General features: G+C 32.3%; 2 protein-coding genes and 1 long non-coding RNA gene across 6 annotated transcripts; 2 read left to right on the top strand and 1 right to left on the bottom strand.

Moving 5' to 3' along the window:
* The first annotated feature begins 4,855 nt into the window (after positions 1-4,855).
* LOC117210319 (protein tramtrack, beta isoform-like) lies at positions 4,856-17,597 on the top strand. 3 transcript variants are annotated; one of them, XM_033453241.1, is made up of 7 exons: positions 4,856-5,318; positions 7,094-7,286; positions 7,609-7,861; positions 7,994-8,110; positions 14,818-15,080; positions 15,148-15,498; positions 15,580-17,597. In XM_033453241.1, the coding sequence occupies exons 2-7, from the start codon at positions 7,161-7,163 to the stop codon at positions 16,186-16,188; spliced, it is 1,719 nt and encodes a 572-aa protein (XP_033309132.1). In that variant the 5' UTR covers positions 4,856-5,318; positions 7,094-7,160; the 3' UTR covers positions 16,189-17,597. The 3 variants fall into 3 exon arrangements, with proteins under 3 accessions (XP_033309132.1, XP_033309133.1, XP_033309134.1); XM_033453242.1 differs by lacking the exons at positions 4,856-5,318; positions 7,094-7,286; positions 7,609-7,861; positions 7,994-8,110 and adding exons at positions 10,190-10,368; positions 10,436-10,601; positions 13,519-14,093 and having other exon boundaries at positions 15,580-17,587; XM_033453243.1 differs by lacking the exons at positions 4,856-5,318; positions 7,094-7,286; positions 7,609-7,861; positions 7,994-8,110 and adding exons at positions 10,924-11,079; positions 13,519-14,093 and having other exon boundaries at positions 15,580-17,587.
* On the bottom strand, positions 9,333-10,123 carry LOC117210321. The gene is made up of 2 exons (XR_004488089.1): positions 9,853-10,123; positions 9,333-9,566 (listed from the first exon to the last, which is right to left on the bottom strand). It is a non-coding gene; the product is annotated as an uncharacterized LOC117210321 (long non-coding RNA).
* Positions 17,598-18,367: 770 nt separating the features above from the next.
* Positions 18,368-21,718, top strand: LOC117210320 (CUE domain-containing protein 2-A). Of its 2 annotated transcripts, none has more exons than XM_033453245.1 (5): positions 18,368-18,524; positions 19,399-19,488; positions 19,608-19,944; positions 20,015-20,188; positions 21,203-21,718. In XM_033453245.1, the coding sequence occupies exons 2-5, from the start codon at positions 19,400-19,402 to the stop codon at positions 21,461-21,463; spliced, it is 861 nt and encodes a 286-aa protein (XP_033309136.1). In that variant the 5' UTR covers positions 18,368-18,524; position 19,399; the 3' UTR covers positions 21,464-21,718. The 2 variants fall into 2 exon arrangements, with proteins under 2 accessions (XP_033309136.1, XP_033309135.1); XM_033453244.1 differs by lacking the exon at positions 18,368-18,524 and adding an exon at positions 18,650-18,807.
* The last annotated feature ends 3,749 nt before the right edge of the window (positions 21,719-25,467 follow it).

Raw genomic sequence — 25,467 nt, 5'->3', positions numbered from 1 at the left:
ACCCTACCATCATCTAATTAAAAATTTAAACGATTTTGAACAAGAAATATAATTTCAATAAATATTCACCATTGATACTATTGGAATTGAAGTAACCAATTATTCTCTGAACTGCTCAAACTCCAACCACAGCGAAATATTAATATTAATATAAAATAAATAAAATTGTTCGAAAAGCAAAATAGTAACAAAAAATAAAACCATAAATTAGTTACAAAGTACACAAGCGTTTCTTCAAGAAAAAGAAGGAAAATCAGTAGGCAAAAGATTGTAACGACCCGATTGGAGAAATGGTTACGTTTAAAACGTTTATCATCCAAACGTGAGCCAAGATACAGAAATATCGGTAGGTATATTAAGGTGTATTATAACATCCACAATATGTTATCAAAGCTAAAATTTTGAAGGCATTGGCAACTCGTTTTTCTGTTTCGATCAACTTTTCCACGTGCATACATATACGATAACACTTCCAGTAGCGGCCGATCGGCCAATGTGATTACATTAGAATTAAATATAGGCGGAAAGAGCCAACAAATTTGTATATATACGAATTTATCGATGATTAGCGTGAAAAGAATTTTATATGTATGCACGATGATTTGATGCATCCATTTTTGTTATTCATTCGTATGCTCCAGAAAAATATTCGCGTGTTTTTCGCTATGCCCGTAACGATATATGTTCTATATACTATATAATTATGTATATTATTGTGTTATTGTATTTATATTTTATTGCATTAACCTGTGTATATACAATACACATTCCAACGCTCTTCTTTCGATAAGATATGCATATATACATACGCATCTTTACGTTTTTATATTGCTATCAACATAATAGAGAAATTTGAAAATGTGTGCTTGGTAATTAATATTTGATACGTTTATTTCAATAATGCCCTCGGTGAATTTGCATAAAGCGTATATAATTTCACAGATTTTAATTATGTTCGTTAACCCTCTATAACCCATTCTGTGACATCTTTTATCTGATTATTAATTTAAACGATATAAAATAAAACTGTTAGAGAATACAAATGTTTCTTGGTAAAATTGAAATTTATAAGTTAATAAATTATATGAAATGGTCCGTGGAGGGTTAATTATGAATAAAAATCTTTTCTCTGCAACACTAAATCCCATGTGACGCAAATTTACACATGACAAAGTTTTTTAATACTACATTCGTTGCCTGTGTCTTTAAAACAATTAATTATATTAATCCTCATCCGTACCTCGTGTCAATTTGACACATTTTTCACGTGAAAGATGATGTTATTCCGCTATTTGTAGAAAATTGATCTGACCTTGTGATTTTTATTTTTTTAACGTGGAATATATATATGTATATGTATATATTTAGTATTGTTAAGGGCAAAACATGCGATAAAAGGGTGTGACAACACTTGTTAGAAAAAGGGCCCTATCTGTCAATCTGACACACACAGTTCTGATCAAGTCCATTGACGACTAGTTCATTGCTTTGTTATTGTTGCACAACAATTATGCATTCACTGTACATCCCCTCCAGAATGCAACTAGACATGCATAGCTTTGAGTATTAAAATTTCGTATGGGTATAAAGAAAAGAAGAGGCGTTATGTCTTCTTTTTGTTCTGTTTGTCGCGAGACAAAGCTAAGAACAGTAATATCGAAGCAATGCGAAGTAGAACACGTGCGAATGAAATCCGATACTTGTGAAGGAGAATTAGCGTGAATGTGTGTAAACGATAAGGAGAAAAAACAATTATTTCGTTTTATTGATGTTTTACGATTGTGTCAGTTTGACGCACGAGAGACACATTAAATTATAAAAATGAGGGACGGATGAGGGTTATGTTAAAACCGCCAGTTTTGAAAACGCGTATATGATTTTTTCGACTAGAAGGACCGACTTCTCCTTCAATTCTCTTCTGAAAAGAGCATATGACATTTTTAAATTGATCATCTCGTGTCCTTAAGTTCGAACGGGCTTCCTTTTGATATTTATTTCATTGCGATATTTATTATCCATCGTTCAAAAATGCTGCCAAGAAACAATGAAAGATTACATACTACATATGCTAGGAAGAGAGAGAAAACGAGGAAAGTATCATCAAACGAGGAAGAGAAGAGAAGAGGAATGAATAAACCTTTGTGAAAAGAAAGTCGATCGAATACAGCGTTGAAAAAATGACTAAAGGACGAGGAAGAAAGAAAAACTATGTGAAGGAGTAATGCTACCGAAGGTCACCGCCTGCTAGTCTTGTCTATATTGTTATTCGGTTACATAGTGCATATAAGGAAACAATATTTAATATAATCGATTTAATTAATATTGTACTTCTATAAATTACATTAAAAACAATGAACCATTACAAACGAATCTTTTAACATACCCTTTGAAACGGTTAATAAAAATAATTCAAAGAAACAGTCTCGCTGGTGTATTGAATAATTCATTAAGTTATAACATTTATAGAATTACAAATTATATTTCGAAGCTTTTTATTATTTTTCATTTTTCAAATTTACGTTGTTAATGTAAAATATTGAAGCACAAAAACATTAATGAAAAAAAAAACGAAACGCTCTTCGTCTCTTATTTTTATTACAAAAATTGATTGTTATATAATCTAACACATGATATTTCTTTTGCATTGGTTTTTTAAATTAACAAATCTTTACATTAAAAGAAAATATAAATATACGATAAAAATATGCGAACGAAGATTCTAAATAAAATAAGAGAAGGGATAAACATAAAAGTAGAATCAGATAGAAATATACGCGTTGGAATCGGTCAAGTCAAAGTAGAAAAGGACGAATTGCTACGGGTAGATGGTGTAAGAACAACACAACACGATCGTATAGTACTTAAATGCTATAAAGAATGTAGTAAAACGTGAAGGATCGAATTTCGCGTATCAAAATAGTGTTGAGAAGAAAAAACAAAAAATGAGCATACTTGAAAAAAAAAGAAAGATGGTATGATACGTTTGGAGTGTTGAAATGTAGCAAATAAAATTTACCAAAAAAAGAGCTTTGTTTTATAATATTTCATACTTCATTTCCAACATAAATTTTGTTCAATATTTTACAGCACTATACATTGTACTTTTTAAACATGCAATACAACATATTAAGAGCACATGCAATTAAATATTTGGGAGATTTTATTATGTATAGGATAAATAAAAAGCATTTTTTTTAGCTTTTTTAAAGATTATTATAGATTCAGAACACAATGAATCTTGATATACATATGTGTATTCCTGTGCTATACAAGTGATCATTGCGGATAGTTACAGGCTTTTATCTACGATGATACGGATGTTCCCAATTTTACCAATCCAGAATGTCTTATCATGCGTATTGATTTCCACGACCATTACATTACAACTCTTCCATGAAAAACAAATATTTTTATGTTACTACAGAATCGATAATCATGATGAATTCACAATATACACATATATGTATATATATATAGGATGTTCTGTATACATTAATAATTATGATACAATTATAGGAAGTGAATGATTCTACATAAAAAATAAGTCGAAAAAGTAGAATAGAATTACTTTATATGAGATTTTCTTTTCCAGCAAATTGACTTTGAAATCCTTATGTAAAGTAAGTAATTTTGAAGATTCGCTTTAATAATATAGACAAATAATTGTTCCAAATGCTGCCAATTGCTTAGCGTGTATAGCTGCGTTCGTTTTTAATTAAGTTATTTTGCACTTTAACCTATGTTGTGTCTTTCATTATTCAAAGGCTGAAACAATCCTCGTTTTTAGTTACTGAAATTTTATTGTATATTTTTAAATATAATAAGTCACGTTTTCAGCAAATTCACAAAATTCAACACATTTGCCGTCAATTAATCTTATGTTTCCAAATTATTTGATTTTTAAATTAAATATGTTTTCCATCCTTCTCGTAATTTAAAAAATAGTCCTTGTGGCTTAACAATTATACTTTTAACTCGCCGTTATATATACTTATTTTACTCGCCGTTCATGTTTCTCATTCTAATTTAACAATCAGAATCCTATCCAGATCCTATGCTATTTATTTCAGCTCGTGAATCTTATTGTCAGAGTAAGAAACATGAAGCATAAGATAACAAGAAAAGTTACCATACGAGTATATTTCTAGAGTGAAATAAAATTGTTTGCAACTTGCAAAAAAACTCAAACGAGAATTCCCACAATTTAATTTTTGCAATGAAATTTTTTTCATTATCTCAATATCTAGAACTGACCCTACAAATATTCTCCACATATTTTGAGATACTATATATATATATATGTATACATTGGTATATACATGTATCTACAGTTGTTTTAGCAGAAATACGAGAGCGTCGCTACTGTCAGTTTTTTCCATAGATCGATGTTCACTCCATCGATGCCGCTTAATAAGGCTATATAATGTCAGAAGACAGACGAAAAATTAAAAGTTATCCTGTGTCGCCTTGAAACATGCTATACTGTATAGATATATATATATCTACAATCAACATGAATGAATAGTCGTCTTAACAAAGATATGAACGTATGGCTATTGTCAATCTTTTCATAGATTGACGCCCATCGACACTAGTTAATAAACCAAAGACCGTTATACAAAAGTGTGGTAAGCGGCAAACAGTGAGCGATAAGCGACAGGGTGACAAAATAAATGACGATTGAGCCACAAAAATTAAATCAAACCTATAGATCTACATATATGGAATAGACCATATATAGCAGCTGAGCAACCAGCGATAAAAGATTGTCGCTTACCGCTTACCGCTTATTGCTCTTCGATCTTAATCGCTAATCGTGGCGTAACACGTAACATCGTAAGACAGACAAAAACTGAGATAATTTAGTAACGATCTCGTGGAAAGCGCCATCCGTGCGTAAATGGTAAAAGTGTGAAACGATGGCGCGTGAATAAACCACAGACGGGTGCCATAGTGCCGTTCATTGATTGCGCTTGTCCGGTGCCATATTCCTTGCTCCAGAGTGTGGCGTTTATTGCGCAAAATCCAATCACTAGCGTTTCGCCATTTTTGTTGACCATTCAGTAGTTTCCGCGAAAACGGCTATAAGGCAGCCTGTCCGGCAAAAGTGATCACGCTCGTTACCTAAATATCGATTCATCTCGATTCAGATCCAGAATCGCGATTAGATTCATAGAATAAACGATAGAGTTCTTACCGTTCCTTCTTTTTCTCTGTACTCGTTACTTTCTCAATTTATGTATGTATAATGTACATATATATAACTGTACTTTGAACGTTCCTACGAATTTTGTGATAGAATTACGCATCGACAACACGTGAGTATTATTGCTACTTTGATACTTCTCACTCATGTAGAAAATGTTGCTCTTTTCGATGACTGAGTAAATAAAAATTTCATCTTAATTCTTCAACCGTGCGTTCGTTGATGTTGAGAAAGGCTGTGTCACGGCTGTTTTTAATTTATAATTTTGTTTAAGTTTCTATTGTCAATATATTTTCTTTCTTATAACTTATTTATTATATTATTATATATTATACTCTTTTGAAATTATATTTCTGAAAAATGAGAAAAAGGAGTTTAGATCTTCACTTCTACGGAATTTTCTTACTTTCGTGTTTACCGGTAGCGTTAGTTCGAAAATGGTGGAAACGAAAAGTAAAAATTTCAGCAGAGATACATTCAATGACGCACGGATTTTTTTACATTGATTACTAATGTGTTTTTTATTATAAATTTACACGTCTCAAATTTGCACACTTTGCATAACAAACTAAATAAAATTTTCGAACAGTGACATGTATAGACATCAATATTGATATTGGTACAATGAAGTGACGAGTGCTTCGAACCAACTTTTATCTTGTATTTTTCCACGCTTTCCATGAAGTAATACGGAATAATGAGAAGTAAAATAGTTACATAAAAAGGTTGACAAAAATAATATTAGAAAATCGCAAAAAAGCAATAAATGTGCAAACATATCCGATAAAAAAGAGACAGTATGGACAAATTAAATATTCGCAGTGATATAAGATAGAAACGCAATCTAAGTAATGTGTACATTTATCTTCTTTCGAATGGAACTCGCCATTTATTATAAAGATAAGCTCTTTCAATAATTTATTTAATTTATTACGGGTCCAGATATTCCAAATAATTTTAATTTTTCAATAATCAATAATAAAATGAACAATACGAAAATTCTGATTTTTTACAATCAATTTCCAATCTTTTTATTTGTTACAATTATTTTTGTTCCAATTAATTTCGAGACGAACGATTTCTCCGCACACTTCGCCGTGAATGCAATTTTAGATCTGGACAAACGAAACAATGTAACCGAAAGGGAAGTGTAAAATAGACGAAATAAGGAAGGCAGAGGTTGAAAAAAGAATGGTCAGCCCGCGGACGAACACGAGGCAGACTGAAATTTCTAGCACGCACGATTTCCGAGGTTCTATAGACTCTCTGTTCATTTCTCTGTTCCGTACTATTTTTGGCGCGTGCATAGGTATGGAGACGTTTAGGCGATTTCACAGTAATAGAAGCCGAGCTAACAGATGCAATTGCGCAAATCGTTTTGCCGGTATATCGCTCGAGATCGACGGTCGTGCAAAAGCCTCAGATCGAAGAATCGCGTCTGAATTTGGGAGTGAAGCTTGGCACGCGTCGCTATCTTTATTCTGTACATGATAGAACATAATTTTTGATAAATTTAATATTTTATGCGAATCAAATGAAATGAAAGTTAGTTTGATCGCTCACTGAAATTTTTTTAATATACGTATATATGTCATAAACAGGATTTTTAATAAACTTTTCATTCAAATAAAATGTGAATTAGTAGTAAATTAATTTGATAATTTAATAAGTTTTGTTTATCATTCAATAGAACTTTTTAATGTATTAATAATTGTCTTTTTATAATATATAAATATTACTAATGAGGTGTAAGTTTGATATTAAAAAGAAAAATAGTATGTGTACTCAAAATATAGTTTCAAATACAACACTTTATTGAAATTAGATTACTTATATATATATAGATATAATAATATTTCTTTTTAGTAATGCTAATTATCTTTTCAGGTCAGTGTCACGAAAAATAGGCCGTTGAGAGTTTACAGTACTTAGCACCGGGGAAAATAAAAAAAGAATGAGCAGGATGCCACAACGCGTGAAAAGTGCGTCCAACGTAAACAAAACGCAGATCAAGGAAGAAGCTTCCACATCGTCCGTTCTTGCTGGGAATTCTAGCGATGATGATCCGAACGTAGCCGAAGTATAAAATAAAAGAATTTAGGAATCACTTAATTATCAAGTTTTTTAAATAATTAGAATTGTTTGTATAAAATACAATTATTATTTCACTATTATGCGAATCAAAAAATCAAATGTAACTGGATATTTACATAACTGTTTCGTAGTAATATACATATAATAACATATACAATGACTGCAAAAGGTATTTGAACACGACTGTATTTATCGTAACAATCACATATTAATTAAGTAGATCTAAGTATATTTAATTTTATATTTAATAGTACTTTCATATGACTATAGAACATGAAACGTCTAATTAAAGATTCCGAACTCTGCAGGTTGTACTATCGAATAAAGGCGGGCCAAAATTAATTCACCACGGTTACATGTATACATTGCACAAGAAGCAACCGTACAATATCCGATGGAGATGTGTTCGCAGAACTATGCATTGTAGAGGCAGTCTTATCACTACCACGAGTTGGACGAAGCCAAGGGTGCGTATGGAGCACAATCATAAGCCAGACTTCGCGGCCGCTCAGATTGCCAGGAAACGATACTTGGCTCTTGGCAAACCTAGCGTGTCAACAAGTAGGTTCACCAACTTTTCCATTGATTATAATTTAGCTCGTTTATCGATTCCTGCCTGAATTTTCAAAAATACATCTGAGGGGATATTTTCATAATACACAATATCACGTTTAAACTTTGTGTGTTTCGTAGACGTAGAAGGAAATACTGTCAAGTCTATGAACGTACCACAACGAGTGCTTCACAAGGAGAATAATGTACTAGAACAGAAAGGTAGGAGACCGAAGACGCGAGCTACAGCCAGGAAAAGTAAGTGTTTTGAAGACTTTTATAATTGTTAATAATTTATTAATAATCAGAATCCAATCTTGGAAATCCAATAATGGAAATGGTTTGTTATATGTTATATAGTATTGTGTAGAGTGGATAATTCTTTTTGATATGTGATTTAATAAATTATTGTGTTTTAAATTAAGACACTAATGAAAGTCATTAAATGATTCTCCAGAAGATTAATAGGGAATAGAAAAATCAGTAGAGTGATTAGATACAATTAAAAACAGAGATTCATATTTCTAGCTACCGATTTAAGATTACTATGAATGAATTGGAAAGTTATAACGAATTAAACACTGTAACTCTTATTTACATTTACAATGAGATGTACAAATGATTCTACTATAAAAAGAAGACTGAATATATGTGGTCGTGTTCAATTATCTAGCATATAAATCATCGTATAAATATTAATTTTAATTAAAACGACTAAGAATACATAAATTTCAGTGTTTGGGAATTTATACAATATATAATTTTAGATCTATAATTTTAGACTAGCATTACGACTATAATGAATTGAATCTTTCAATCAGTCAGGACTAATAATTACGTAGAAAATACATGAATTCATTCTGTTCAGTTAATGTTAATGCCCAGCGTAATCGCTGCTTATAAATCCGCAGTATCCTACATATTCAAAAACAGATTATTGTTAGCGATCGTTCGTCTAAAATCAGGCGAGAGTATTATCGCGCGATTGATAGCCAACAGTTATTTTATATATACTTACGTACACTTACTCACACATACAGGCGGTCTTTTATATAACATAAAATTCGAAATGTTTGTGAAAATTGCAATTATTTCATTATTTCTGCAATCGTTTGGATCGTTAACTTTATTTTTGTTTAACTATGAAGTTACTAATAAATACTATAGGAGAATATATTGTGTGATAAATATCATATTACACTAATTTATAGAGTAATTCGTTTTCTTTTTAATAAACATTTTATCATTGTGCAAATAATTAATTAGACAAATAAAACCGCTCACAATTTAAAGTGAAACACAGTAGCGGTAAAGTAATCGCTTGAAAACCATCAGTGTGAATATGTTCTCAATCCTTGCATTTCTATAGCCAAATCATTGGAGATCTGCCGAATCTAAAGTAATAACGCATGAAGTTTCAGAAACTATTTATGTTAGTCGTAAAATGACGAGTTAACAAATAAGAGGAGAAAAATTTCTGTTTGTATTTAACTTTATTTTCGTTTATATTTGCAATATTCGCTTTATACATAATATAACAGTTTTATACAACAGATACAGTAAAACTAAATAAGAACAAAACACAGAGGAATATTTATCTGCTTTTCTTACAGTATCATTTATTTATAATTTCCCATTTTTCGCTCGAGTGGTAGATCTCATGGTGAAGACGGCGAAATACCGACGACATATCGATTATTATCGATAACCCTCGCTATTTAAAACAATCGATGTTGTTTTGTCATTATCGATAATTTCGATATTTTTGTTGTATATTTATTAGCATATATTCATTCATAATATTTAAAATAGAAGTCAATCAAAATCTAACTATCAGATGACAGATTGTAATTCTTAACTACCAATTCTATCATAGATTTCATTGGTTAGAAAAATTCGTGGAATTTAAACTATCGAAAGTAATCGATAATTATCGAAGATTGTGACTATCAATATCTCTCTAGCTCTATTTCAAAGTCCGTACTCGGAGGGTTAATTACCGCGTAAAGAACGCGACCCAATGGGCAAGAGACGCATTTCAATTTGCGTGTACAGTGTGTCCAAGATGGCGGGCATCTTGAAGATGCGCGCGAGAAAAAGGGAGCTGTGGTAAGCGGCTCCCGATCGATGAGAATTCGCTCGGACGAGGCTCGAGTGAGTCGAACGTGATCAGGTCGGTTAGTAATTCCTTAGCGAAGAGAGACCCGGGAACGCGCACACGATAGCAACACGAAACACGGTACGGATAATATGCGTCGACGACCGGCGGCGCCGTCGCACATGCGCGCCCTGACGCGCCCCTGTTCGTCCACCGATTTCGATTTTAGTCACTCCCGGGTTCGGCTTCGGGGAAAATCGTTCCGCTCTCGTAGCGAGCCTTACTCGTCCAGACGCGTCGTGAAAAAAACTCGCACGGATTTTAGTAGCGATTCTTGGTCGATCGAGTAGAAATACAAACGCGTCCCTACACGAGCCACAACTCTCTAACATTCGACAATTTTTCCTATTCGCGACGAGTAGATATATATATATATATATATATACACATATATATTTGTACGTCTTCGACGTATACCACGAAAGAGAAGAAACGAGAAAGAGAGAAGCAGATTTTTGGGCGATTATTTCCTTGTGTCGTCGTTCACGGACGATCGTATCCCAATACCGGTTTAATCGTCAGACGTTTACACGGGCCAGCGAGATTAGACACGCCGAGAATAACGCGATAGGAAACCAGTGTTGATCTTTGGTAAGAATCTGATCGAGCAGAGAAATATCGAGAGAGAGAGAGAGAGAGAGAGAGAGAGTGAGAGAGGGAGTGAGAGGGGAGAATTTTGGACGAGAAATCGAGCAATTCATTTGTGTAGTTTAGAATATCACTCCTGGGAATATCGTACGAGGGTCGATAAATTGTCGCGTGGTCGTTGTCGGTACAACGGTTCTCTGACGCGGCGCACAATACCGAAAATCGAACCGGTTCGTAGCCGCGAATCGACCAACGAACTGGATTCAGTCTAAGTGACACCGTAACGAACAACAGAGAAAAAAAGAGGGACGAAAACAGAGAGAGAGAGAGAGGAAAAAAAAGCACAGAGAGGTAGAGTAAACGTAACGACGTAGCAGCAGCGTGTGCTACTCGATATCGTGCTTGGTCGCAACGGTTGCCATTTTATAGCCAGTCGCTCAAGAGAGTTCTTCGGGGAGGCAAGAAGGAGAGGGAGAACTGAGTAAGAACAAAAGAGCGAGTAAGATAATGCGAAAAAGGTAGAAGGAGCGAGAGAGGAAGAGAAAGAGAGAGAGACAGGGAAAATAAAGAAGAGAGAAGGATCGTAGCATATGAGACGGGAAACGTGGTTTGATGGTGGGGAGAGGGAGGGGAAGATATTGAAGTAGGAAAGAGAGAGAAGAAGAGAAGAAAGAAAGGAACTTCGCAGATGGAGTAGAACTTCCGTAGATGTTTTTAGATCGTTTTCGATCATACGTACGAACTAAGCTTTTTCTCTCTTCTTTCTTTTTTCTTCCTTTTTTTGATAGTTTGTGTCAACTAACACGTTGCAATGCAATATCGATTTGGCCTGCGTAATATACGTGTGGTATACTATCGCACGTTCTCATCGGATAAATCGTTAATACGTATTATCCGTGTGTCGTCTACTGAGTGATGATACGGTGTGCTAAAAGGAGTGGGAGTAATAGAGAGGCATTCAGAGACGAGAAAGATAGTGCGTGAACGCACTATATACATGTATACTTTATCTACTCAGTATGATTATCGTTAGCGCTTTTTTTACAGTATCTCACTATACCGAAAAATTTATATCATATATTATAGTATTTCAATATTTATTCTTTTTATGAATATAACACCTTGTGTGTTATTGTTATTGTATTAGTATTTAGGATTGTGAAATGTATTTACTTATACTTGTTAATACTTTCAAATTTAATTATGGTATTTATATTGGTAGATCAGGAGTATTTTATTATTTATAAGGTTTTTTAACATGATATAAAAAATACATTATTTTGAATAGAGTTTAATAAAGGAAAATATTTTTTTCATCTATTTATTCTTATTCTCTTAAAAAATTATTCTGCACAGTCAGAAATCAGAATTCAACATCATCTGTTTATTGGATAATGATCCTACGATCTAATTTCTCATTCTACTCGATGTTTGAAATAGGTTACATGATATGATAATTCTCGACTAACCAAACGTGGTAAATCAACGAACATCATAGATTCACTTACAACCGAGATATACTCACTATTCACCATCACATCATTTTCTTTGTGTCAAAATCATGAATGTGCGAATTTTTACTTTTTCAGTAAAGAAGTGGACTGAATATCTTTCTTTTTGTTTTCATATGAATTGTATTTATGAGTGTAATATAACAGATGAGTAGTAACAGGAGCATAGTAGTGATTAACCGAATTACATATTCATGGTATTGACATAATTTAATTTAAATTAATCTACAATATAATGCCATACATCTTTCCTTTTTTATTTTTCAACTTCTCGCTCGTCTATGAAGTAAAAGAAAAAGTATGATTAGGACGCCGATGCCAAGATGTTGTTACGAGTAGTCGATTTGTGAATTAACGCGGGAAAATGGCGTTTCATGTTGTCTTATGTCTTGTGTAGAGTGTAGAATACAGCTATACTTCTCTAACTAGCCAGAGATGGGAACCTTATTTGGCCAATTATTCAGAGAGGTAGATCTAGGAAATCCCAAATATCGTCTCCATTAACCTATTAAGAGTCAATATTGCGTTAATACGACATACTATTTTAAAGTTGTTATTTTCAACAACCTTTCAACTTCTCAGACTTTTTAGATCTTCAAATGTTCGGATTTCCAGATTTTCAAATTTGTGCATTTTTTAGTGTTGTATATTATTTACTTTTTTACGCTATATTTCATAGCTTGGTCCTTAATGGGTTAAGTGGGAGTGAAAGATGAGTATCTGACACATTTATTCATTTTACATATATATCCATGTTAGTAGTTCTGCATTAATTAATCACCATTTTGCTACATGAACTGACCGTCGCTATCTCCATCACTTCGCGAAACTATTATAATTTCATTGAGCTCCTAGTGTTACGTACTTATGTAAAATAAACGAATGTGTCAGGTATTCTATTTTATTCGCATTTAATGGAGAAGAAACGTATCTCTTAGAAATAAGGTTCCGACTCGTGGTCAGTTAGTGGAGCATTACCCTGTCCTCTTTAGTCAAAAAATGTTTTACCTAGCATTTTTTCATTATCCAAACTAAGAAGAGAGATTTAAAATTCGTTAATAAAACAAGTTTCCTTCTTGGTATTTTAGTACCATGGATTTCACGGAATTCTTTTTTCATAGCCGCAATACCTGTTTAAGTATCGAACCATGATTTATCACTTTTCATAACTTTACAAATATCTCAGTTTCTTTAAATTTCATAAACTCGTAGAATACATGTGGACAAAATAGCGCTGAAAAAATTACCAAGCAAACCCTTGAAATTCTTTCTTCATATCCACAATGTTAAAAACCAAAATTTAATAATATAAATTGATTGAAATAAAAATTGCATAAATGTTGCATTAACGCAACGTTGGCTCTTAGTGGGTTAACGCGGCAGTACTGTATCGCGTTTTCGTCCCACAGAGAAAACACGCCATTGGAACGAAAATACGATCAGCGTGGAATTGGCGATCGACAAAACAGCGAGTCAAATACGAGCACGACGGCTACGACGGTGGGTCGGCTTGTACTGGTGGCCTGCAAGGACACCGTGAAGCTGACTACCCGCCGTCTCCTGCAGGAGCGTCAACGTGACCGAAATTGCCACGCGAAGGTCATCACGTCTTCCAACGCGGATATCGTGGAGGGCATTCGGCTTGAGGACGTCGCCATGAAGCAGGAACCCGAGGACGAGGAGGATTCCTACCTGGAGGCAGTCGAGATGCCGTCTCTATCGCCCTCGTCGTCCAGCAATAGGCATGCAGGTGCAGCACATCGTGTTCGGTCTCATGCACGTAGTCTACGTTCTATGACGAACCCAAGCGCGGTTTGGGCACATTTTGATCTGTGTGCTAACGATCCTCTACGTGCACTGTGTCGAATCTGTGGGGCAGTGGTGGTTAGAGGCGGGGCAAATCCACGACAGTGTGGTACAACGAACCTTCATCGACATCTCAGGGTACATCACGGTGGCAGACTCATTGGCACTCGCTATCACGGTAATAGTTGTTGGTCGAACCTTTCAGAAGCCGAACTGATGATTATATTGTGGATGTTTATACATTTATGAGAATGCACATAATACTTATATACTTAATACCATAATTTGGTCCCACTATTAATTCCAGCTCTATTCATCTCGGTAATTCATCAGTATGACCAGTAATTCACTCACAATAAGGAACAAGTTATAAGCATCTAACAGTACAAGTATTCAGAATCAGTAGTGCATTGTTGACTGAGCCAATTACATTGCAGTAAGATGATGTAAATAATCCTAAATTCCAAGATGAATTCAGGGAAATAATGCTTGTAATACTCACTTTTCTCTACTTTTTCATATATGAAGTTGATCAGAGTGGTTTCTGAATGATTCGATCATTTGCTAGTACTTCCATACTAAGAGAGTGATAGTATGTAATTTGATAATTGTATCAAAGCTGTTAATGGTTATTGCTATAGTGTGTATGAGTTTATGTAAGATAAGATTTGAAATATGGTTTATATTTATTATATGAATAATATTGGGATCTCTGTAATCAGAGGACTTTTTATTACTTGGGTAATGAACAATCTGGGGAATATATGCATTTTTAATGTATCTTGTTGATATTTTCTGGAGAATCATTTTAATGAACATGAATGGACATGAACTATTTGTATCTTCATAAGCTGTTGTAGCTATATTCATGAACTGAAAGTAATAATAGTTGTTTTTCACAGTACTACAATCACCTCAGACCAATTCAACAGGCAAGACTATAAGAATAGCAGCGCAGTCCTTGGTAAGATCTCATATTAGAAATATTGCACCAGCACCTATATCAGAGCAACAACAGCAACAGCAGCAACGACAACCAAAGACTCTTGTGTTAAAAACAATACCCTTAAAAGTAAAGCAGGTTGCACCTACGACCATTAAAATGCCACCCCGACAGATAAATCAGGGAGTGCCTCATAATATCGTACACCAACAGCCTACAGAGGTAGTGACATTATTACGTATCAGTTTCTATAGCAATAACTTAAATATTTAATATCTTTGTTTTTTAGGTTTGTTTAAGATGGAACAGTTATCACAGCAACATGCAGAACAGTTTCCCATCTTTACTGGATTCTGAACAGTTCGTCGATGTCACCCTGGCCTGCGAAGGCCGCTCGTTGAAATGTCATAAAATGATACTGTCAGCATGCAGTGATTATCTCGCTGATCTATTACGCGAAAACCCATGTCAGCATCCAATCATTTTAATGAAGGATCTTAAATTTTGGGAGGTAGAAGCACTAGTCAAATTCATGTACCGCGGAGAAGTAAACGTCGCCCACGATAAACTGCCACAATTGTTGAACGCAGCTGAGGCTTTACAAGTAAAAGGATTAGCCGGTCCAAATCCTTCTTCACGGGTGAACGATGTTTTTTTATTGTTTAATGGATCTAAGATTCCGTTGATACAAGTCTTTACAAAGCATATTTTTTTTTGACAGAATCCAAAGCCACCTTTACTTATTCCGCAATCGAAACCGGTAGTATCTCAACAAGTTCCTCGAGGCGCTTCAGAGACCAAAGAGAAACCTTCCACTTCTGGAGTTTCTACGCCTTCTAGTCCTAAACGCGCGCAAAAACGACAACACTCGGAACCAATCGAGCCAAAACCCTTTACAAAGATACGCTTACAACGACCTGTTACACCGTCACAGATTACTACGGTTAAGTTGGAACCCCTAGATATCCCTCTCAGTCCTACGGAAATGTTCCCCGAAAATAACGAGGACAGTTCAACTCCGTCGAATTTTGACAAACTCATGAGTTTACACGAGGAAGATGATCCAGGTGGCAACGAGGCTACCGATGGCGAAAGAGAAATTCATTTCTGCGAGATACCCGACCCACCCGATATAAACGATAGCGAGGATCAAATGGAATTTGTACCTACGGACTTTTTAGAACAAGAACAAGACATAGTCGAAGAAACAGATACAGCCTCGAACAAAGATTGCAAAGAAGAAGAATCTAGGGAGGATTATAGTTCTGTTGAACTCGAGATCGGTGAAGGAGACGGAGTCGAATGTTCAAAAGAAAAGAAGCCGGTTTAGTGAGATGTTCTGAATTCAGTATTTGGTTTGTTTGACGGAAATGGAGTAAGATCGTCGTTTCGGATTTTTAACAAATTCTTGGAATTATCCAGTATTGCCACGAGACTTTTATTTTGTTAATCAAGTATTGATTTCAATGGTTTCCTCTTTTCTTCGAAATTAATACAAGAGAGAATAATGTATATATACATATATCTATATATTATTTTTGTGATAGTGTTTTATGAAATCTATCGTCGCATTAAATCATTATGCAATATATGCAATTTTAACTTTATTTGTGTTTAATCAGACGGAACGCAACATGAAGTTATACATATATCGAGATTTTACCGTTTGTTCTCAGAGTAATATGACAAATATTTCATCGACATTGTAAATAGAACGTAAACGATAAAAAGTAAAACTATTTTTATCACTTACCGTATGAATCGTAGCGGCTACGTATACCTTTCGAGTATTTTCTTCAAGTTCACTGTTCGAAACTGATATTTCTATACAAACAACTATGCCAGAAAGTATGAGAGAGATATTTAAGTGAATATTATTAATTAATTACATATATTTACAAGAGTACCTATAACTACTTTTCTTGCATAGTTTTTAGAGATTCGAATACGATATATGACTTCTACGTTGTCAAACAATTTTAATTTATTTGTTGAACAAAAACTTTTATATTATACTTCTTTAAATCGTAGATCGATTTCATTAGTCAAGTAGAAATTGATCGATTATTTTAAATTCGAATGATATTTGAATCTAATGAAAATCACTTTGAATCATTAATGAAAATTCGGAGATTACCTATTCCTATTTTAATCACAAATATGCTAACAGCATAAAAAGGATATAGCTTCTTGAAAAGAAAGTTGTACCTGTTAATTTTCATGGTCGTTTGCAGTATAATATGATAAACAGTACAACGGGTTAATATTTTTTGTTATTTATGTTGTATGAAATCTGTTTATTTTGATAATATCCTTTTAAATATGTACGTAGGCATTGTATGGAATAAGATGTCTGAATTTACTAATACATTAATGAAAATCAAATACATTCATGCGTTAATCGTAAAAATTCATTATTATTAAATAAAATTGCAAAATTAATAAAGTGATAACTCGATATATCATACTTTTTATTACATTTCTACCTTTTCTCGTAGGTTCCTAAAGATCATTGCGTAAATTTTACTTCGAAAAAAGAATTATCTTTTTAGCATTATACGTGTATATTAAGCGTTATGTAAAAATAACATTCTACGTATATGGTATATATTAAATCGAAGCTAGCGGCAAAATTACGTTTGTTGTAAAGATCCATGTATGATTGAAAAGTATATGTACATTGTATAACATGTGAAATTATGTGTTATAAATAAACTGCTATAATAGTACATAGCGAAATAATATGCGTTAAGTATGTTTTATTCTAAAAAATTTACTAGTGTTACTATTTTTCTATGACAAATTACTTTTCTTTAAAATAAAGAATTATAAATAAAATTGAAAAAAGAAAAACATTTTATCGATTATTTGGGAAAATTCGAAAAATTATTATGTATCGTGACTACATATTAATGGAACTGTAATTCTATACAAGTTCCTTCTATGTTTAACATCTTTATATATATATTAATATGTTACATTCTTTGAATAGATAGAAAAATTCCTTGTTCTCATTTTATTGCTAAAAATATTGTCGAGTTTCAAAATATAAACATAATTAATCGCACAGACGTTATTATATAATTTCAAGCATTCAAGTTCAATACTCCCAATTAATAAAAAGCACAATTTCCAAGTTTTTGTTTTATTCAAACAGTATTGGAACTGTAAGTTATCAATGATTCATAAAATAAATTTCATTTGAATAATTGAATCTACTAAATAATCCATCTCATCTTATTTATTTCTAAAGACAATTCTATTATACATACACCAGGTACAGATTAATATTCATGCAACAAATAAGTTTCGGGGGTTACAGTGTCGATATTAGGGCTCCGATGTAAATCGAATTTCTGTATTTATGCTAATCCTATATAATTTGAGATATTTACTTTTTTCATTCATTGTAAGCGATATTTCACGTGGAAAATTATTTCATTTTATAGAATAATTGTTTCTATTTTGAGTTGTTTTAATATTAAAATTACAACACTGAGATTGCTGATTTGATCCCGAAGTGGGTCGCGGACTGTGATGGCGCCACGTTATCTCTACCCGTCCCACCGGACTGTCAAATCGAGCAACATTGTTTGTATACGAAATTTTTATCAGTTTTCAACCTTAAGTACGATCCGGGCACTTGGAGCAAGTGAATAAGATCAGGTTCGTACTCGCGCCTATTTTCATGATGAAATATATCAATGTTATCTTACGAAATTGTTCGTTCATCGCAGATGAACGGAAATGCTAAAAGCTGGATGTGACCGGCGCTGCTACTACCTTTCTGTCAATTTGTTCTCCTCCCTTTCTCATTTTTCTTCGCGATACTTATTCATTTTCTGTTTTCTCATGCACCACGAAAAATGATTTTATTCTCATTTCTTGCACGAGATAAAGACATTCGAGAAAAGTCAGTTCTTGAATACAATCCTGTTTTGGATTACCTGTAATTGGTTTTGCCTTATTTCTCTTAACCTAACTGGAAAGTTAACAGTAGCTGGACGACCAGTAGCTTTCGAAAACGAAATTTCTCAAATGAAATTTCTATGCGAATTAAATTTAACGTTAAGCATGAATTTGACGCGGTTAATGTACTGTGTAATAAAGTCAATTTGGTTTATAAAGTTCATGTTGCAAATGTAGAATTTGTGAATTAATATTTAATAGTTTGTTATAATTATTTCCTATGTAAACTGGTAAAAGAGTTAGACTTATATATTTTTAAAGTGCTTTTCCAGTGTAAATGTTTCGTAATAAAGCTTTTATGCCTTAATATAATTTTTTCTAACAATAACATTATATGTTATCATTGACTTTTTGTAAAGACACTTGTTAAATTGTTTTAGAAATATTATTGAATATAAATATTGTTCTAATAAGGTTGTATAATATTAATTTTTGTTAATAAACTGATTACTTTAAAGAATATAAATTTAACTGAAACATAGTTTAGAGTTTATAAATATCAAATTAAATATATAGAAATCTTTCAGTGATAGATGACTTTTATTTGAATTAATTATTATTAATTTTTTAGGATGAATCGTACAATGGATGAAAAGGAAGAGTTGGTCAAAAAGTCCTTATTTAGTTTTGTGAGAAAAGAGGTACCAACTGCCCAATTAAGGTAAAAACAAGAAAGAAAAAGTGATGGAACTTATTTATAATTCAGCAAATGTATATGTGGAACTTATATAATAACTGCATTTAATGTGTTTTTGTATTTTATAAAGATATCTCTTCCAGCTTAATAGATGACATTGTCCTGAGTTATGTGGTGAGCATGGTAGAAGAAAGTGCACTTGAGGAAGACTTGGACGTTGATGGATTATGTGAAATGGTTTCTGCTTGTCTTCCTGAGTTTTCTACTATTGAAAAAGAAGCAGTGTCCAAGTGGTTATTAGATGTTGAAAGTAAACTACGGCAAGAAAGCAAAGGGAATGAAAATTGCCAACCTCAAGATCCCTTGAGTCATATTAGTTTAACAGCTCTGTTACCTCCTGGTACACAGAGAATGAGAGTTCATCATCTCTCAGAAACTAGTGATGCTGGAAGTGATTCTAGTGGAGAATATTTTTCAGAAGTAAGTTTCTTCTACTTTGTTTTTGAAGTAACTATTAGTTATTTTAAACCATGAATGTCTTATTTATCAGGAATCATCTTGGCATCAAGTAGCACTTTTACAAGAAATGTTCCCAGCTGCAAGTCCAGCAGAAGCCAGACATTGCTTGGCAGTTGCTGGTGGTGATATAGCAAAGGCAGCACAACTTGCACTTCATAGACAAGAAGCAGGGCAAAGTATTGTTAGTAATCTTACTTTTCTAACAGTAAGTATCTATTTTTACATGTATGCACTTTTTATAAAATATATGTCGGATCACGATTCGAATTTTGGGCGCGCGACGACTCTTCATGTGGACTAGCCATCGTTTCACAAAGCCGAGATTTTATTTACACGTATATACAGGTCTATCACTAAGCTTAACAAATAATAAGTACAACTAATAATAAGTCTAACAAACACTAAGCCTAATGAATAATACGATCTACGAATAATTGAATTAAATAATACTATTAGCAATGTTTGAGTTCAAACGAATCCACGGTCACCGGGATAACTCCTTACTAAGCGAAACTAACTTAGACGCAAATGCGATCGTCGAAAATGCTCGATGTATCACTCTCCAAGGCAATCGCAAGAATGCCAGCCTCGTGGAGATTTTTCTCCCTGTACGATTGCATTTTGTTTTCTATACCCGTTTGGAAGCATCGAGAACGTTCCAAACGCCGTTGCTAGGCACACTCGTTGGAAGCATCGAGAAAGTTCCAAACGCCGTTGCTAGGCAGTTTCTGCCTGGAGTTTTGATTACTAATACAATGTATGTCCCATTGCATCGGCACCTCCGAGGCAACATCACACGTGGCTCGGCCCGCTCTCGAGGCCGCATGCCGCCACAACCACATTTCTCGGAAAACACATACAACCACTCCAGACCTCCGTTAGATAAAACATCCATCCCGTGACCGTGGCTACGTTCAGCGACCGATTGTCACCTCGAACCCAATCTCGCTTATTACAAATCTTAAGCAATTACAACTATAATAAAATCTAGGCTAAGGTACTAGAGGATGTTCCCAAAATTTCCAAGGAAGGGCTTCGGCTTTCCTTTCATCTCCGACATATATTATATAATTTATTTTTTGTATGATGTTTGAAACTTGTACTATTAATTTAAAATGTTATTAAATTTATACATGTATATACAGATGTACGTACATTTTCATAGTAATGAATCAATTATGAGTTAAACGATATAAAATAGCGTAATTATCTTCTACAGCCAAACGGTCGTAACAAGGCCAGAGTGAACGACGAGGAATTGAAATCACGTATCATTGCACGGTATAGTTATGTTGATAGAGACGACGACTCACGTGAACATCGTCCAGTCGCACCGAAAACAGAACCAAAAAAATTAGTACGTTACTTAGATAATAAGATCGTAAGTGTGAAGGGTGAACGATACACTGAAGTAAGAAGGGGTGGCGAAGAGGAGGATGGCAACGAAGGTGGTAGAAAAAGAGGTCATTGCCGACCGTAACCAGTCCCTTTGCCTCCACCCCCCGATCCACCCCCTTGGAGGCATCTGATTTCGAATTAAAGCTTTCGCTTAGATTCTCTTGTCTTGCTTATAAAGGAATACGGACAGGGTCTTGAATTTCTATATACTTGCAGCACTATCTATTTTGTACCTCTCTTTTTTAGTTGAATTTGTTTTATCCACAATGACTTTTATTGATTTTAGAATTATTTTTATGCGTGATATTATAATCATTGTGATCTGTCGCAAAAGTCTGGGAGCATTTTAAAAAACCGCAAATAACTTGCCGTTCATAGTGTGGACTAATGAAAATTTCTCCATAACGGTACATCGCTAATGTTATTAATTATTATTATTACGTCGCAGTTTAAGTACCTGTTAACGTATAATTAACTTACGTTTGAAACTTTTTATTTTTTACCGAAATAACTTTATATAATGGTCACAAAATAAATTTATGATTTTTAGTTTAGAGAAACTTTTATGACAGCGAACTTATAGGTAAATGTTAAAATACAAGACGTAATTTCATAATGTTTTGTTGTTTTTCAACAATTTTTTTTAGATTTTAAATCTGCTGTAATTACAGAATTTCATTTATGAATATATGATTACACTATAAGTTCGTTTACTAAACTTATAATTCAATTTCTGCGATACAATGTCGATAATTTTACTTATTATTTTCAAACGCATACACTCCTTTACTATTAAAATAATATACACATTTTATTTATTAAACGTGTTATGTGTCCTATGCTCTTCAGTGAATATTGAACCGTTGTTATATTAACTATTATTATTAAGACTATGATACGTGCTGATATATCTTGGAATATATTACAATTATATATTTTATAATGTTAAGTAATAAGATTAGTTCAGTTGATTGTTTCTAAACGTTACTGAATTTGAGTAAAATCTCTGTCTCTCTCTCTCTCTCTCTCTCTCTCTCTCTCTTAGACTCGTACTATGTATGTAATGAAAAGTACGTAAGAACGATAAAATGATAAGTGGTATATCTTTGCAAGGAGTTCGGTTTCTTGCAAAAACACTAAAAATAAAATGATATATAACAAAAAAAAGTTTAGGAATTTTTATGTGCACACTTACTTGGAAAAAACCGAAAAAATTCCAAATAAATAATTATTCTAAGCATGCATAGTTATAATTATTATCTACAAATATAATCGAAATTCACCAAAAGTTTAATACAATATTAATTGTAAAAAGAAAAAATATCGTGCAAGTGAATGCTGCGTGCGTACTGAATCTCTTGGTATCGCAGAAAAAAAATTATAATCAAGTTGTAGATTTCGGATAATAAATTGTAGTATATGTATTAGGTAGGAAGAAATATATATATAGTATATATATACATACACACAAATATATATACATATATATGTATGTATTATACATAGATATATATTTATATATATATAAACAGATATTATATATACATACATGTAATAGATACGTAAGCGGGATGAAAAAATTGCTTACCGCGCCATATAATTTACCAGTATTACTATTGTTATTGCTATTATTGCAAATTTCAAAGTGTAGATGGATATAATCCTTTAAATCTTAGGATATTAATAAAGTCGAGTGATTACTTGCAATAATATATGTATACTAGGAAGCGAAGTTTAGTAATGAATTCATAGAGACACCAACTTTTGACGATCGTATATCGTGATTTGACACAACAAGAAGTGTAATTGATCAGAAATATAAATTTACATTTTCATATTTTTTAATTGGACCCATTGATACATTGTTTAAGGAGTCACTGGTGTCGTTAAATTTTATTTATTACATTTATTAATTCATTCTATTAACTGCGTGTCTTTCTTATTAATGTATTTGTTTATAAAACTCTTGTTTTAATTATTTGATAATTTTAATAAAATAATTTTAATAAAAAGAAAAGAAGAAAACTATATATATACATATATATGTAGTCTTAACTTATATATATATATATATTACTATTATATATATATATAAGTATATTGAAAAAACTTGAGCCACTCCTTGCCATAGGTGATTTATAATAACGCTACAGAGGAGTCATATTATTTCTAATAATTGTAATTACCGAATGATGAACATATATTCATTGTAAACTAAATATACTCTACTGCCGATTAATTTCAGACAGAACAATGTTGCTGTAAGATTTCCGAAAGTATGTGTAATAGAATAAGATAGCAATATATTAAAAAAATTATTAAAAACAGAAAAAAATAAAAAAATATAAAGAAAAGTGACAAAAATAAAAAGAATAGGATAAGATGAGCAATTACTATAAACTGGGACACTTCAGTTTCTTGCGAATTTTGCTGTATTCCCTTCAATGTAACATATGAGTATTTTTAATTAGCAATATTGATTACATGTAATCTGTTATTATGAATGTGCAATTAAGATCGTATATAAAAATTAGGATTTATTCATACGTTTATACGAAATTGTTTGCTTATAAATGATCATTATTGTTTAAAACAATAATTCTGTAGCTTGTTTTGTTGTCTTTGAAGCATTTTATTGATAAAAAATGGTGGAAAGTTTACATCTAGAAAAAAACGGGATAACAAAAATTATCAGCTGCATTATTACTCAAATGATATTCTACATTGTTACAAAATTAAAGACAATGAAAAAAATTTGTTTAAGGATCCCTTTTGTTTTATGAATTCAAGCATAGGTATAGAATAATAAGAAGAAACAATTTTGGTTTTTGATTATTTTATTTGCCTTTTGAGGAAAATCGTTTAATTAAACAGAAATTTCATTATGATCTCTCAGTCTGAGTAGATTTTAAATATAACACCAAATTCAAGATACATATATGATTATAATATTACATATATTCTGTGGTGATAATGAAGAACTCCGGGGCCTTAAAAAGTGATCCAAAAAACAAATAAAAAAAGATTCTATTAACAGTCTCATTTTATTTCGTTAAGTTTATTTGAAATTTATCTCTCTTAACATTGATATAATGCAGCAATCAGAACTTTGTTTTATTTTAAAAAGTACTTTTTACGGTTTTACTTTAAGAAAAATAAAGTCATATAGAAATATGTTTTCTACGTTTCTTATAGTACTTTCATAAATTCATGATATAATTAATCAATATTTTTTAATAATTAGTATGCATTTATAAAAATATATAACTATCTTATTGATATATATATATATATACTAAATTATTCATTAAATTACGATATTATTATCATACTCGGTAAAATATCTTCTTTTTGTGACCTTGTAAAATCAATAATTTCTAGTAATATGTCATCGAATATAGTTATAAAATACTAGTATAGTTAGTAGAATAATGATTGTATGTACACAATGAATGAACAATTTGTTGTTGTTATATTTACCACGAGACTCTTGTATGCATATTTTACCGATTATCGGTTAATTCGACTTTCCCATGCATTTAAAAGTAACAACGCTTTGTTCTCTTGTAAATCGTATCCAATAACTGGACTAATGAAAATTAGAATATAAAAAATTCTTCTAGAAAACAAATAAAATAATAATCTTAAAATTGTTTTTTAAGCATTTCGGTATCAACGCTGATATATATGTTATAATACCTTTTTCAAGTTGTTACACGAAGAGAATGTAAGTTTTTGAAATGTAATCGTATTTATAATCATTTTTTAATGTTTCATCTATATATTTTAAAAACCGATGATTGTTCAACAAAGAATTTGTGATTTATCTCATTTCGATAATCGATTTCCTAAACTATACGAAGAATAATACATTCACCGTTTAAATTAATATACGTATGTATGTGTGATTACATTATATTATTCATAATTACATTTAATTTAAACACAAATAAACCTAATATTATATATAAACCTAAATATCTTTTCTTCACTCAGTACTAAGAATTCTGAAATTCTATACATATAATTATATATTCAAAAACATGAAAATAGGATCGATTATGTTTTCTATCGTTCATAATCTTC

The sequence above is a fragment of the Bombus bifarius genome, unplaced genomic scaffold (assembly GCF_011952205.1).
Source record: "Bombus bifarius isolate JDL3187 unplaced genomic scaffold, Bbif_JDL3187 scf7180000008199, whole genome shotgun sequence".
Lineage (NCBI taxonomy): Eukaryota > Metazoa > Arthropoda > Insecta > Hymenoptera > Apidae > Bombus > Bombus bifarius.
Note: the sequence above shows the minus strand (reverse complement) of the source record. Positions and strands in the feature narration are given on the sequence as shown.